This window comes from Psammomys obesus, unplaced genomic scaffold (assembly GCF_907164565.1).
Source record: "Psammomys obesus unplaced genomic scaffold, mPsaObe1.curated_primary_1811, whole genome shotgun sequence".
In the NCBI taxonomy this organism is placed as follows: domain Eukaryota; kingdom Metazoa; phylum Chordata; class Mammalia; order Rodentia; family Muridae; genus Psammomys; species Psammomys obesus.
Genome location: NW_026585698.1, coordinates 1,511,450 through 1,527,114, shown reverse-complemented (window position 1 = coordinate 1,527,114; position 15,665 = coordinate 1,511,450). Strand labels below are relative to the sequence as shown.

At 52.6% G+C, this 15,665-nt stretch overlaps 1 protein-coding gene across 1 annotated transcript in view; it reads left to right on the top strand.

Annotated features, from left to right (window-relative positions):
* Positions 1–15,665, top strand: part of Col13a1 (collagen type XIII alpha 1 chain) — a 71,594-nt gene that overhangs the window by 21,448 nt on the left and 34,481 nt on the right. Inside the window, exons 12-17 of the mRNA XM_055599004.1 lie at positions 2,239–2,346; positions 3,936–3,962; positions 4,948–4,983; positions 13,481–13,525; positions 14,739–14,771; positions 15,497–15,523. Coding sequence (XP_055454979.1) covers positions 2,239–2,346; positions 3,936–3,962; positions 4,948–4,983; positions 13,481–13,525; positions 14,739–14,771; positions 15,497–15,523 — 276 coding nt within the window. The remainder of the gene's footprint in view (positions 1–2,238; positions 2,347–3,935; positions 3,963–4,947; positions 4,984–13,480; positions 13,526–14,738; positions 14,772–15,496; positions 15,524–15,665) is intronic.

Genomic DNA, 15,665 nt, shown 5'->3' with positions numbered 1-15,665 from the left:
CTGAGGCTCAGAGGAGGAACCGACTCACCCAAAGCCACAGGAATAGCAAGAGGGCCTAATAGTCTGGTCTCTGACGCCCTTGCTTCTGTCCTCTGTGGGAGCCACATCGTTTGTGCTTAGACAGCCTGCTAAGTCTGACCACTTAGAACTTGGGTTTGAGGATTGAGCACGTTTGCAGAGCAGCATGGCCCACAACCAACAGGCAAACAACTGCTTTCATATCTTCCTGCCTTACTGCTTCCAAGGAGGGTTGGCCCCCTGCAGTCTGAGGTCACATGAGGCCAGGGGCTGTCCGTCTTAGCCTTCATCTGCCTTCTACAGCCCAGGTGTCCCCAGGGCCCAGGGAGCTGGGAGTGGCAGGGCCTTGAGCCTGCCTGGTGAGTCCCACAGCTCAGGAGGATAGATACCCAAGTACCTGACTGAATAGGCTGAAAACTCACACCGATGATCAGCAAAAAAATACAATGTCACATGATACACGTGCAGCCTATTAAGCATTCTGGCCATTCCTGTAGGCTGTGGATCTCATTACCCACTAGATCCTCAAGAGACTCCAAGGGCTCCAAGGGCTGCTCAGGAGGCCACTAACAGCCCGCAGCAGCGCCAAGCCCCCTCACTCTGTCACTCATCCTGCTGCAGAGAGGCCCTACTTTAGGGAAGCTGAGGTGGTGCTTCTAAACATGCAGCCCACACACACACACACACACACACACACACACACACACACACAACCACTGTTAACCACTCTTTGCTGGACATTTACTGGGTTCTGGGCCCAGGACACTACCTGATGGGTTTAAGGGGTGGCTCAGTCCATAAAGAGCTTGTTGGACATGCAGGAAGGGTGGAGTTTGGATCCCCAGGCACATACTTGTAATCCCAGCCCTGGGATGGGAAAGATGGAAGAATCGCTGGGGCTCTCTGGCCAATCCACATTAGCCTGACCCGATCTCCAGGTACTAGAGAGAGAGAGACCATCTCAAGAGCAGTGAGAAGAGACCTTGAAGAATGACACCCAAGATTGATGTCTGTCTTTCACACACATACATACACACAACAATCATGCATGATTAATTACGTAACCAGCTCCCTGGGTCATATTCTTTACTTCCAGTTGGTAGAAGAAGATTCTAGAGCAGAGGTCCTCAACCTTCCTGATGCTTCGACCCTTTACTGCAGTTCTTCATTGCGCAGACCCCAGCCATAAAATTATTTCCACTGCTACTTCATAACTAATTTTGCTACTGTTATGAATTGTAATGTAAATATCTGAAGTGCAGATGGTCTTAGACATCCCTCATGAAAGGATCATATGATCCCAAAAGGATTGCGACCCACAGGTTGAGAACCTCTGCCCTAGCGGGTCCAGGAGTAGACCCAGCCACCACCTGTTGCTGTGTCTTTAGACACAAAGATGGCCAAGCCAGAATTTTCCATATGCTCTGACCTGATTTCCAAAGCAGAGCCAGTGTTAGTTGGCCTCATGGCTGCTGCAGTTTCTAGGAAGTAAGGGTTTTACACCGTCAGCCTTCATGGGACATGAGAAGGCTTACCTGTTTCCTATTGATAAATCCATATTGGTTGTACATGTTATGCAAGACAGTTTCAGGTTAGCGGAAAGGGGAAGCTTGTGCAAGAGCTGATGTGCTTAGCAGATGGTGCTGGGGCCACTTCCAAAGTGCAAGGAGTTGGCTGACGAGCCCCGCTCAACTGAGCGGTGAGACAGACGAACCCCCATGGCCTCTGACCTAGGGGTCTCATTTGATCCCCTGGAACAGATAATCAAAACCAGCAAATGCTGAGACAGGAAACAAGGACGCTATACTCCACCCTGTGGCTGGGAGGTCGGGGCTGAGGCACTCTTGCCACATGAAGAGACAGACTGAGGCAGGCTGGAGACCACCTGTGCTGAGCAGGGCTTGGGGGCCAGCCAGCAGCCATCTCTCCTTCACTCTGCCTCTGCCACCGCTGCCAGGCCCGCTGCCCTGGAGACCATGTTCTCTCGAAGGCCCCTCCCCAGCTCAGTAACTCCATGTCTTGGTCCTCTTCTTGCTGCCATCAGCCGCTGCATGCAGTCGCCATCACTGCCACCATGGCGTCGTTACCCTCACCATCCGCCCCCTGCTCCCACCGCCTTCACAGCAGCAGCCACAGAGGCCTCGAGTGATGCATGGCACAGGGGGAGGCTGACTGCTGCTCTGAGACCTTCTCTCTAATGTGTGCTTTGTCTAACCTCAGGGAGAACAAGGCCAGGCTGGCATCCAAGGCCCTCCAGGGCCACCGGGTCCCCCAGGACCAAGTGGCCCCCTGGGACACCCAGGACTTCCAGGGCCTATCGGGCCACCTGTAAGTATTTCTCCCTCTCCAAGATTTGCTTCCAAGAAATCTCCAGAACCCTCTAAACCTTGAATAGTGACCAAATGACAGAAACATCCTGTCAAGGGCCTGAACATGGGTGACCTACGCAAGAAGCTATTCATGCCCGAATCTCTCTCTACTCACCTGTTTACCCTCCCAACTCTACAAGCACGCCTGTGTCAGTCATGGCCTCAAGGGGCCACTCTCATAAGCTTCCACCTTATGTTACTGCAGAGTAACTGGGAGAAATCTCAAGGGCCTTTGGCAGCTGTCCCTGGCCCCTGGTTTAGGGAAACCGAAGTCAGAGCAGTGGATTCTGGGAAGGTACAAGGGGTTGGCGTCTAATGGCTAACTATGTCTTTCAAGGTAAATACAGGACCCATGTTGCTGGTCTACCCTCTAGGCAAGCCACCCAGTCAGTGGGGTCCTGCATCCTGGGGCCTTGACATGCCACTGCTGGGGAAGGGTATCATAGACACCCCCTTCAAGTGCCACAGCTACTCCCAACTCACTCACTCTCAAACGCTGGCCAAGGCACATCCTCTGCAGCCACAATGCCACAGAAATACTTGCACACATCTCTGATAAAGTATTCCAAGTAGCTTGGAAGAGATGACATCAAAATCACTCAAGTTCATGCGCAGGCCCCTCAGCCGCTCTGACATTCAGCCATCTTGGGACTGTAGAGGGCCCCTGTGAACTAACTACATGGCAGCTCTGGCCACCATAATCTCTGGTTAGGTTGGGAGGGCTGTACTGTAGTGACAGCTTGCCTTGTTCAGGGCTGGCTCAGCTTGGTCCCCAGAAGGCATATTCACAGAATTTTCCCCCAAAGACTCCAAGGGCCAGTTTAGTTTTGCCTCCATCAGTCTGTAGATGGGACAATAGAAAAACCGAAAGGAAATGAAGTTAGAAAATTGAGCCAGACCAAATCAACTGTTTTACCAACTACTACCCTCCGACCCAGTACTGGGCACTCACTCTCTCATGGCAGATGGGCAGGTGTTTGTTTCTTTGTTCTTAGATTGTTTATAAAGAAAGTGAATCCTCAGTGTCTTTCACACGAGTTGTAACAGACTAGACCTACATGGTTTTCTGCAGCCCACGTTTATTGCCCAGACCTCCGCCCAAGACCACAGTACTCAGCCACCCCTGGCCTCTCCCTTTGGCACCCACAGGCCCTGTACCCACACCAGCTCACCATGGCCAGCTTCTGTGGTTACCTCCAGGGAGAGTGGGCCAGTGGGCTCTTCTTCAGGGGTTCAGGGCCTTGTTGGGCAAGGCCAGCCTTCCAGCAAGGGTCCTCAATTAGGAGGTACACATGGGCAAAGGATCTTTCCTAAGCCACATTGCCAATTTAGCCCCAGGCCACTGACCTATTTTCCAGCGGGTGAGCGCAGTAGAGTTGCCCACAGTGGCCACATGGCTCCAATCAGAGATGTTAGCCTGCTGTCCCCATGTGCCCTCCCAGGTTTCAGTTACTCTCCAGGACACCCTGGAGCTATCGGGCCCTCTCTGCTCCAGCCCCCCTATGAGCATGGCTAACCGCACCCACTCACCTTCTTCTTTATCTGCAGGGTTTACCTGGGCCTCCCGGACCAAAGGTAAGCATTCCCCTGGGTGGTGATGCTTTTAGGGGAAGTGTTTCCATAAGGGGGAGGAGGGCTGTCAGCTGAGGAAGGAGCTGAGAGGGATGGAAGCAGAGTAAAGGATTAACTGTGGTCCATTTCTAAAACATCACCTCCTCCTCTTATGAACTGTTTTGATCCTAATATGTAAATCTTGGGTGCTCAGGCTGACCGAGCAAGGGCTGTGGTTGGCATTGGAAGTACACTCCTGGGCTGGGGCTGCAGTGTAGTGGCTGAGTGTTTGCCTGGGCTGCATGAGGACCTAGCTTATGCCCCTCACCTGCAAAGAGGAGGCCAGAGGGACACAAGGTCAAGGTTATTTGTGGTTACATAGCGAGTTAGAGGCAAGCCTGGCCTACGTGTGACCCTGTCTTTAGGAGGAAAAAAATAAGGAGAAAGAGAGAGAAAGAAAGAAAGAAATCAAGCAAGCAAGCAAGCAAGTACGCACAATCCTGGCTGGCTGAGAGTTTGTGTCCTAGCTAGAAACACAAGGCAGACAGATGCCGTGGCATGGTCACAGTGTCCCCAAACTGTCAAATACAGAAAAACTTCCAGAGTAGTCAGATCTCTTGTGAAATTTTGCCTGGAAGCCCACGATGACAAAGACACTGTCACTTTGAAGTCAGAAACCCTGGGGATCAAAGGCCATAAAGCACTGATGGTGGCCACCACTTTGTAGACATGGCAGCAGAGGGCCCGGGGCGGGAGAAGACTTGAGTTGGTAGAACCCAAACCGGATGTTCTGAGCCCCCAACAAGATGGCTCCTCCGGAACCTTTCAGCCATCAGAATAATATCTGGGGACTTTGGAGGTCACTGAGGGCTGTTGCCCCAGGGATAGCTGGGTCTGGAGAACCTCCAGAGAACAGGGGTGTGACGGGGAGGCAGAAGGTGACATTGTGTAGCAAAGAGCATCAGCTGGTATGGCATAGAAAACCATTTGGCTTTTCTTTCTTCCCCAGGGCGACCCAGGGATCCAGGGCTACCATGGCCGCAAGGTAAGCAGGAGGGGAAGGCACGACCTCTTCCGTGGGGGGACCCAAGAAGGTCTTCATTACAGGGGTACACACAGGCCAGGGCTGAGGGAGGAATAGTGTATGTTCACACCCAGGCAGCCACCTGAGTCTCGGTGTTTATAAGGCTGTTGGAACACTCAGAAAAGGATGGGAACAGATGGGACAGGGCGTTGGCAGGCTGGTAGCCCAAACCAATCTCATGTACGGGAGTGTCTCTCATATGGATCTGGGTGGCTGTGTTTGGTAACTTGACTGGGTGAGCCAGAATACTGGTCCCTTCTAACACACTCTCCATGCTAAGCCTAGAGGAGGATGTAGACAGACTCAGCCCCGTTCTTGGGCAGTTCTCGGGCTTCATAGACAAGGATTCCTGCACAGATCACTTTACCGGCAACTATTAAGTGCTACCAGTACAAAGCGTGCTGAAAGTGAGGTGGAGATATAGACACCAAGTGGGCAGAGTTGGGGGGCTTCCTGGGAGAAAGCAGCCAAGAGCTGAAACCATGTTAGTGGGTGTATCAGCTAGCTAATGCTGTGTAATAAAGTATCCCAAATTGGCTGCCTTAAAATCATGATTATTTCTTATGTTTCTGTGGATTGGTGGCCTGAGGCTCTGCAGTTCCACCTGGGTTCATCGGAGTAGAGGCTTATTGTATAATAACTAGGAGGGCAGAGGTAGCCTATTTAACACACCTGTGGGTGGTGTTGGCCGGTGGCTTCTGCTTTCTGGGAGTTGTTCATCTTCCAGGGGGCTGGATGGACTTCCCCACAGCAAGGTAGGCCCAAGAAAGCCTTCAAGGTGGGCAGTTTCAAATCTATGGGCACTCTCCCAGCGTCATCGCACACCCCATTTCCTGTACACCTTCTGCTCAAATGGGTTATGCAACCAAGTTACCTGCCACAGCTTAGGAGGAGACCCAGTTCTAACCGCTTGATTAGAAGGGCAGAAAATGAAAATCAGAACGGAAACAGTATTTTAGACGAGGAAACCATTTGAGCTAATGCCCAGAAGCCATCGCTACAGTCGCCATAAACACTTTGAACCGCAGCCGGTGCTTGTTGAATGCCAGCTGTGGGCTGGGCATTGTCCCACAGCACAACCTGCACTTTTCCCAGTCCTCTACCCCCTGGAGCTGCTGTAACTTTCTCCCACCCAGCAAATGGGGGAAACTGAGGCTCACTCAAGTCTCAGCTAGAAGTCAGAACAAGAATTCAAGTCAGGTCTGGGTCTTTCTCGTGGTACCACATACTATGGCTGGGGCATTCCAGAATCCTTAGAACCCTGTGGAAGGGGGAATGCAGCAAGAACAGTATGGGCAGGAGAACAAATCTTGGAAAGACTCACCAGGAGTACATGCCTCACTGTCTGGGTTCTGGTGACTGGTGTTTTATGGGTGCCTGGTTGGGGGAAATGGTGAGATTTGAGAGATCTTTAATTAGTTCTACATAAACTGAGAAGCTTGCATTCTGTCAGGAAGTGGAAATTATAGCCCCCACGGTTGCTTCCATCCACTCACTCAGACTCAAAAAATTTATTGCCTCCTGGTGCAGCATGGGTCGGTTTTCCCATTAGTGGTCAGATCAGCTCTATCAAGCTGTGAAAGGGTGGGGGCTCTGGAAGAGGGTGCCTCAGGGTCATGGCGATGCCCTTGGCTGGTACTGTGTTGTGATGGGTGGTGTCTGCCTCTGCTGTGAACCAGAAAGTCTGGTACCTCAGAAACAGTCCAGGGGAAAGGGCCCAGCTGTGGACTGGGGTGCCATGATACTGGAGGGCATGGTCATCTTCCATGCGGGCAGGTGATAAGCAAGCTTTATTCAATCCATGCATCCCTGTGTTTGCAGTACCATTTGGGGGGTGGCTCCTGGGGAGAGGAGGCTGCATCAGGCACCAGGAACTCTAGCCTGACAGGAGAACAGGACTGTGCTGCTCTCTCAAGAATAGAAGTGAGCAGTATGGCCCTCCAGAAAGAGCAGTTTTAGGGCAGTCAGAGACACTTCCTAAGGCCAGGGCCAGGGAGAGAGCCAGAGGGCTGGAACCACTGGCCTGGGCTGTTAACAGCCCCACCTGCAGCATATAAGGTTACAATCCTTTCTTGCCCAGGGAAGGCTTCCTGGGCACAGACTGACCACACATGTCCCCTGGAGGCCTTTAGAGCTTTGTAAGCTTTAGCCTCTGGTACCTCGGTCCCCGTCTGTTCATCTATATCTGGGCCAGTCAGAGCCTCCTCAACCATAGGATTCAGCCCATCCCCTCATGCTGAGTTTCTTACCCCTTCTCTTTGCTAGACCATGCCCCTCTGCTCCTCTATAGAAGTCTCTTTTTATGCTTTCTAGTAGCCAAGGCCATAGCTTCCCAGTACACCTCTCTCGGCCCTCAACCCTCCCAGACACCTCCCATTTAGCCTCAGCATCCCACACCTAAGCCTGTCTTCCCCCTCTGCTGCCCTTGTCCTATCACCAGTTCCTCAGTGCCTTGTGGTCCGCTAGCAGAGGGGTCCCCTGCAAGGAGACAGACACACTGGGACTGTGGCTTCTTGACCCCAGCAAGCATCGCATCCAAACATACACTTGCTTCCCTCACAATCGTGACGTGAAGCGATTGTCACACATACCCAAAGTCAATTGCAGCGACATTTCACATCTTAGTTTAGCCAAAGTGCTAAACTGTCTCATTCTGTCCTTACCACAGCCAGGGCAGAGAGACCATCATGGCCCAGCTGTTAGCACTTCGCCTAAAGTTGCACAGTTGGTGAGCAGCCATGCTGGAATCAGAAGCGGGGTCTCACCAGCCTGTCTGAAAGCACCTTCCCTTCTTGTGGTTTCCCTAGGAGAGGAAGGCTGAACAAGGACCCTCCCCCACTTTTAACCATCAATCTACCCTTTCTCTCTTTCTTCCCTCTCTTCTCTTGCTTACCTCCCACTCTGTGCTCAGTTAAGGTGTAAGGAAGGGAAATTAGCTTGGGATGGACATGGGTGCCAGAATGACGTTCCTACCCCACCCCCAGGGAGGAGTGGCCACCACTGTTCACAATGAGCTGAGACAGCTCCTCTACCGGCCCATTGTGGGAGTCCTTGTTGTAGCAGGTGGACCTGCTGCATGAGCTCCATGTGCCCTGTCTCCCTGGCTTGGCACACAAGCCTATGCAGTATGAGAAGGAGACACTCCCTCCGTCACCCTGCTGGCTGAACCAGACCTGGTGTGTTCTCTGCCAGGCCGGCAAGGCTAACTTCTCTACCGGCTCCTTGTGATCAAAGCGCAGGGTGGCTAGCTCCTTTGGGTAGCCCCTACATTTGCCCAGGGGCCAACCGTTCTGCCTAGACATCGCATGCTTTGTTCTATATCCATGTGGTATCTGCTTGGCCAAATTTATGGCAAGCATCTACCTTAACTCTACTGCACGATACAAAGCATGTTTCAAAGAGCACACATCACAGCCTGGGGTCTCCCTCAGACCACCGTGGGTCACAGACCTGATGGGAGTGCATCTCCTAGTGCATTGAAGTTAGGACAGCATCTGGTGCATCCCGTAGCCTCTGCATGACTTTTGTAGAGGACCGTAAGCTAGGACACATTCTGGAGGAGGCAGAGTTCTGAGGAATGATGATGAGCACTGTTAGGAATCTTCCACATGCCAGACAGGGCACCAGGCACTCCACACTCCACAGGCATCACTTTATGCCCCATCCCCTTTGAGTTTTGAGCCCAGGCTTACCTTAAACCCACTTGTTAGCTGAGGGTGACTTTGAACATCTGATCCTTCTGCCATCCCTGGGGTTGGCAGAAGGTGCTGGGGTTAGAGCTGTGCACCCCTACACCAAGTTTCTGTGCTACCAGGAATTGAACCTAGGGTATAGTGCTTGCTGGGCAAGGATTCTACCAACTGAGCCTCATCCCCAGCCCCACCTGTCATTGAACTACTACCTACGTGTTAGGGTCTCCAAGGGAAGTTAGCGTTCTGAAAGACTTTCTCCATCTTTTTCCCTGGAAGGAAATAAGGTGGAAGCTGAGATGCTCTTCATGGAATCAAAGATCATGGCTGGGCTTAGGGTAGAGGAATCGGAGATCATGGCTGGGCTCATGACGTTGTAGGGCAGAGGGTGTAAGTAGGCACATGAGTACCTCATTTAGACGAACTGAGAGTGTGCTTTGCCCAGTGAAGTGACCCTAGACAGCTGAGCTGCTGCTTGCTTCTAAGACAGCTTATTCAGACCTCAGCCACTCCTGAGAGGTCCTTGTGGCCGTCTGGCTTACAGAGGGTCCAAGTGACCCAAGCTCTCTGTGGCATCTCCAAGCAGCAGAGGACACTCGGCATTCTCTGTCAATGTTGGGAAGTCCCAATGAGGACATCTAGATTCCTGAAATAGATGCAGATAAGAACAGGGAGACATGGGCCCCAGATCTGCGGCCTCAAGGGGACTGGCTGGATCCCAGCCCCCAGGCCCCACTTCATGACCTCTGGGGCTCTGCTCTGCCCTCCAAAGCCTACAGATTAATGAGAACTGACTACTGAGTACACAATCAACCGATCTGAAATTGCGATTACAAGCCAGCCATCCTTCCAAAGCCCCGAGCCTTTAATGGGGCACCCGACCCAGGAATTCCCTGGATCACTTCCTGCCGACCCTAATTACCGGAGGACCTGAGATTTCCATGGTTCCGGTCTTTGCTTCTGAGCAGGATAACAGGAACTCGGTCACCTTTTTCCAGGAAGGACAGACTGAGAACTATGTCCTGGAACAAAGTGCTGTGTCTTCTACCCTCATCTCTCCAGTTTTTCCACCCCAGGGTGGGACTCCCCAGCCCTCTCAGCTTCTCAGCCAGGCAATCCACCCCATCCCCTGCGGAGAACAAAGATGCTATTTCACTGACCCCTTGTAGTAGAGGCCTGGCCTGAAGTTAGGGAAACCCATTCATCTCCCCAGCCTGCCGGCCCTTTGCTTGACTGTGGAGCTGACATTGATGCCCCACCCCAACTCCCTCCAGACAGACTGTTTGCCAAGTCCCTGTGCAGCTTGTTCAACAAACAGTAAATCACCAATTAGGAGGCCACGCCCACTGGCCAAGCTTGTGCCATCCTGTCATCTCTAGAAAGGATGGATCCTCCCACTTAGAAACTTCAAAGGACACAGAACCTGTTGATACTGGGGTGGGGGTCCATGAGGGGGCTCTAGTTGCCAAGACAGGCCTTCAAGGTCATTTAGTGCAGCCCTCACCACCCATTTGTCTCCTGAGCCACAGTTTTCCCCACTCCCCACCTGTGCTTTCATTCATTGTTTCTTGGCACCATGTTAAACAGCCAGCACCACTGCCCCAAGGGTGGCTGGCTTCTTAGAATCACAGTCTATGCCATCATATGCTGGGCAGAGGGGCCAAGACCCTTCAGGATACTTGGAACACCCACTTGCCCAGCCACAGGATGGTCCAGATAGGTTGTGAAGAGCCCCGACCCCACCTCCAGGGCCTCTGGGATCCCATTCCCAGAGGAAGACAGAGGCAGAGAGGAATCAGGACCATAGGCTTGAATAGCTGTGAGATCCAAGCCACAAAGCCAAGCATGGCTCCGAGCCAGTGGGGCCAAGCAGAACACAGTTCCACCTGCACCTTAGGGACTGAAAACTGCAAGACGACAATAGAAAAGGGGGTCTTACATGTCACAGAGGCAGGCCACAGCCACGGTGGGTTGTCCTTCAGCTGTGGCCATGCCAGCCCCTGCTCCACCTTCTGAAACAGTCTTGGGTCCTGAAGGATGCCTCACCCCCATCCAGAGAGCAATGCTCTCTGGCCTCTCCAGAGGTCAGCCAGGGCAAGCCCCTAGGCTGGAGCTGAGCAGTGAGGCTAATGAGAGTGGAGCGAGCCCTGGTGTGGGGTCAGCCAGGCGCCCCTGCTTCCTGCCCAGCAAAAGGGCAGGAGGGAAGGAGGTCCTGAGGCCCCTAGACCAAGATCAACCAAGGGGGGTGGGGGCGGAGGGAAGAGGTGGATCAGCTGCCCTAAGGAGGAATGCTCCCTGGAAGGATGTATGGGCCACTGGCTCTTTTGTCTGCACAGGCATGTCTTTTCAAGGCCAAGCCAACCCACACTGAAGACACCACCGGGCCCCCTCCTAGACTTTTACCTAAAGCTAAGACTCCCTATAGAGAGCCCTTCTTCTGGAACTTTGGTGGGAGCACTTCCTCTCCAGCTCTGGCTGATCGGCCTCCGAAGAGCTGCGCAGGCAGCCAGGGCAGGGCTGGGCAGGAGAATAGCTCTAGGCTGAGTTGACTGTGCAGAGGAGAAGCATGGACTCAGAGAGGGAAATAGTCACGCGGGCGCCACACTCGGGAGACGAGGAGGGATTTCAGAGACCTTGCAGGAAGCTAAGGAAAACAGAAGGGAAGAGAAACAGCAGGAGCCTCTGAGTAGCCAGAGCCTCCCAAGGCAACGTCCCCGACAACATCTCTGCACACACCAGGGAACTCTGTCTAGGAACTTCTGGCTGAGTCGGCATGGTGGAGTCCATTGGAATGTTATCAGGAGCCCTGGTCCCCTAGAGATGGGTGCTACCACGAAGGACCCAGAGGGGCCTTGAAGACTACTGTGGCCAAGATGGTAGGTCCTCCTGCACCCTCTGCTGGCCACAGAGCAGACCTGCCTGTGCTGGCTGGACCCCTCTGACACCCTGGCAGGCCATGTCCTCGGTGTTTGCACATAAAAGATTAGGGCCTTCTGTAGACCTCAGGCACCTCAGGCTCAAAGAAAATAGATGTGATTGCAGTCTCTGTCACAGATAGGTGTGAATGTGTACACAGACGTCGGTGCAAAGTGGCTGAGGAAGGAGGATCACTATCCTGCTTGGGCTACAAAGTGAGCTCAAGGCCATACTGCACAGCTTGGTGAGACCCCATCTCAAGATTAAAAGTAAAAACATCCCATGAGGATAGAGTTCAAGATTTAAACAATTAGCCAGGCTTTTAAAAGTAAAAACATCCCATGAGGATAGAGTTCAAGATTTAAACAATTAGCCAGGCGTGGTGGTGCACACCTGTAATTCCAGCACTTGAGGAGGCAGAGGCAGGCAGATCTCCATGAGTTTGAGGCCAGCCTGGTCTACAAATCAAGTCCAGGACAGCCAGGGCTACCCAGAGAAACCCTGACTTAAAAAAACAAACAAGCAAACAATTGCCTAGCATGTATGTATGAAGCCCTGGGTTCAATTCCCAGTTCTGAGGCACTGGGATGTGGGGACAGTGAAGGGAAGCAGCAGAGAGCTATGAGGCTGTGGAACTGGGTGGCACTTTTAGGAACACAGTGGTTTATCAGCAGCAGGAAACTAGGTTGGAGGCAGACTGAAGAGCCCTGGATTCCCCGTGTCTTTTATCTATGGGCGGTGGAGACTGTGAAGCTGGGCACCTCATTATCTAGCCTGTGTGCTGGGAGACTTGCAGATACCAATTGGGAGGGCCCAGTGTGGAGGAAGACGGTGGGAGTCACTCTAGCCTTTGTCTGCAGAAGGGAGGGCAGAGCAGTCCTGTGAGATAGCGGGCGAGAGCCTGCACACATGAAGCATATGGCCAGGTGGGAGCTACAGTGGGAGTCCGTGTGTCTGGGCTCTCCAGCATTGCTGGCAGGGTGCTGCTGCACACTCATACTGGGGTGCCATGTAGGGCTCCGCGCATGAAGCCAGAGCTACCCCCGCCCCTAGACAATTGCAGTACAGTCTTGATTCACCTTCTCTTGGCCCCCTTTTGTCACTGGCCATCATCTCTTGCCCACCTCATGATGGTATGACTGCCTTCCTGGTGCCCTTTCCTCCCGTTGATCTCCGATCATGGGGAAGAGGAAGACATTGAAAATAAAGAGGGACAGAGCTGAGATGGTACAGCCCTGCCCACAAATGCCAGAAAAGCGGCAGCATGCTGCTGTGTCTGGCCAGGCAGGATCAAAGTGTGTGTGGGGGGTGTGGCTAGAAAAATGAACAGCTCATAAGCCCAGGGAGCTTGGGAGGATAAAAGAGAGAAGCTCAGGTCTGGCCCAGCCACTGGGTACCATGCTAACAAACCTTCTGGGTATAAAACTGGAGCACAGGTAGAAGGACAGGTCTGTAGTAGGTAGATAGCCACCTAGCTGCTCTTGTCACAGCCCTGACTCCAGGCCCATCGTGGTGGAGGCAGAAGGACTTTTTCAAGGTCATCCTCACCTGCATATCCAGTTCATCTCTCCCTGGCTAAGTTCTAATTCCTGTGTGTGTGTGTGTGTGTGTGTGTGTGTGTGTGTGTCTCCTTATTTTCAACTCCCTAACCCCCTCTCTTTTTGTTTCTCTACCTTTCTGCTGTACACCTGTGACTTGGGTGTTCCTGTAAGATGGTGTCATAGAACTGAGGAGAGCAGCCCGTGTGGCTGCTACCATGGCAGGGTCCTCAGAATTCATAGAGGGTTGGATGCTTTAGATTTCAGGGCATGATGCTGAGTCTGGTCCTTTTCTTACGGTGTTTCGCTTTCCAGGGAGAGCGGGGCATGCCCGGGATGCCAGGCAAGCACGGAGCCAAGGTACCCATCCCTCCCTGTCCCTGTGCCTGTTCCTCTCCCAAACTCTGGGCATCTTAGTTCCTTCTTGGGTTCGTTCCTTCTCACAACCTGTTGGGAACACGAGGTACACACTTCCCCCCTCTACCCTCTCCATTCCTGTTTCTGTCTATCCTGTCTCACATGAGCAGGTGGGGAGAGTCTGACATGGCTCCAACCATCTCCTAAGCTTTCTAGATCATGAAAATCCTTCTCAGCTATCAGCTGTAGTATGGTCCTGAGACCCCAAGAAAACACAAGAGCTCCAACAGCTTCCACTTGGGCTTCTCAAAGTGGCACTTTGAACAACATTTTTACCTCGAAGTATGTGCTCTTGGGGAAAAATGAAGATGAGTTTCTTAAACCAGGTGTTGGGGATAATCCCATGGATTCCCAGCCCTTGGGAGGTGGAGGCAGAAGGATCAGGAGTTGAAGGCCATCCTGGAATATATATCCAGTTCAAAGACAGCCTGTGCTACAGGAGATCCTGTCTTTTTTTTAAAAAAAGGAGCGGGGGTGGCGGCTCAGCGAAGAGCTTACAGTGTAACTGCAATGATGAGAACTGAGTTCGGATCCTCAGCATCCACATAAATGGGGTGGTTCCTGCCTGTAATGCCAGCACATGGAAGAAGAAACAGGAGGGTCCTATAGGCTTGCTGACCAGCCAGTCTAGACAACCAGTGAGTGCCAGGATCAGCAAGAGACCCTGTCTCAAAAAATAAGGTAGAGAGCAATAGAGGATGAACCTGACCCTGACCTCTGGCCTCCACATGTGTCTACAGGGGCACATACCCCTACAAACACATGTGCGCATGCACGCGCGCGCACACACACATACCACACACAAAAAGAAGGGGTGGGGTTTACTTCCAGTTCATGAGGGCGGGGTCTAGAGAGCCATGGACAGAATTAACGCAATGCCTTTCTATGGTGTTGCTTGATAGTCTCCACACTTTGAGCACAGGGGCCTAGCCCATGCCTCACTGTCCCCACCATACATCCCAGTGAAGTCCCTGAAAACCCACTCTTCATCCCCAGGTGCACTCCTGGGGTGTCCAGCTCAGCTGCTAACATCTCCCGCACTCTGGGGAGGTACTGGCTATCAGTCAGCAGAAACGAATGGGCCTTAAGGCCAGGTAGAGCTGCCTCTGACCTCAGAAACCTTCATACCTTTTTTTTCTCTCTCTCTCTGTATCAGGGGTCTCCTGGGATAGCTGTGGTTGGGATGAAGGTAGGTAAACACTGTTGCTATGTCAGGGACAAGATAAAACGGTGTCATGAAACCACAGAGCTGGGGCCCAGGGGCTCAGCAGCATGGCAGCTGGACTAAGGGCAGGACAGAGATTTCAGCCAGGTGTGCAGCCTCCACTCAGGGCTTAGTCTGCTGCTCCAGAACTAGCTGCCATGGGTTTCTGAAGCCTCTGAGAGGAGAGCCAACACCTTTGCCCTGAACCCCTAACTAAGCCAGTGGGCACCATGGAAGTATCTCAGCAGGAGAAGTGCCCAGTGTTGATCTTTGCAGCAGCTCTGCTCACGGGTACCACCCCTTCCCACGTCCTCCTGAGATGCCATTAACCTGCTCACCCTTCTAGGGTAGTGTTTCTGAACATGTGGGTCATGACCACTTTGGGGGTCAAATGACCCTTTCACAGGGGTTGCCCAAGACCACCAGAAAACACAGATATTTAGTTTATAACAGTAGCAAATTTGCAGTTATGAGGGAGCAACAAAAATAATTTTATGGTTGGGGTCACCACAGCATGGGGAACTGTTGTAAAGAGTCACAGCATTAGGGAAGCTGAGAACCATTGTTCTAGGGGGGAAATGAGACCCTCAGGAGCAGCTTCTCAGAAGGCTTTTGTCCTGCGGTTTCTCCCTCCCTGACAAGGCAGGGGGCTCTTGTTCCTGCTTTGCCTCTCTCCTTTCTTCACGGATGTCTTCTTTCTTCCCACACAGGGTGATCCAGGAACTCCAGGAGCCAAGGTATTGATGGAAAGGGAATCCTGTGGGACATAGAGAAATGACACTGGCGGTCGGGGGAGGCTGACAGGGGTCACCATTTGGGCCCCTGAGGCCAGGTGTGTGTGTGTGTGTGTGTGTGTGTGTGTGTGTGTGTGTGTGTGTG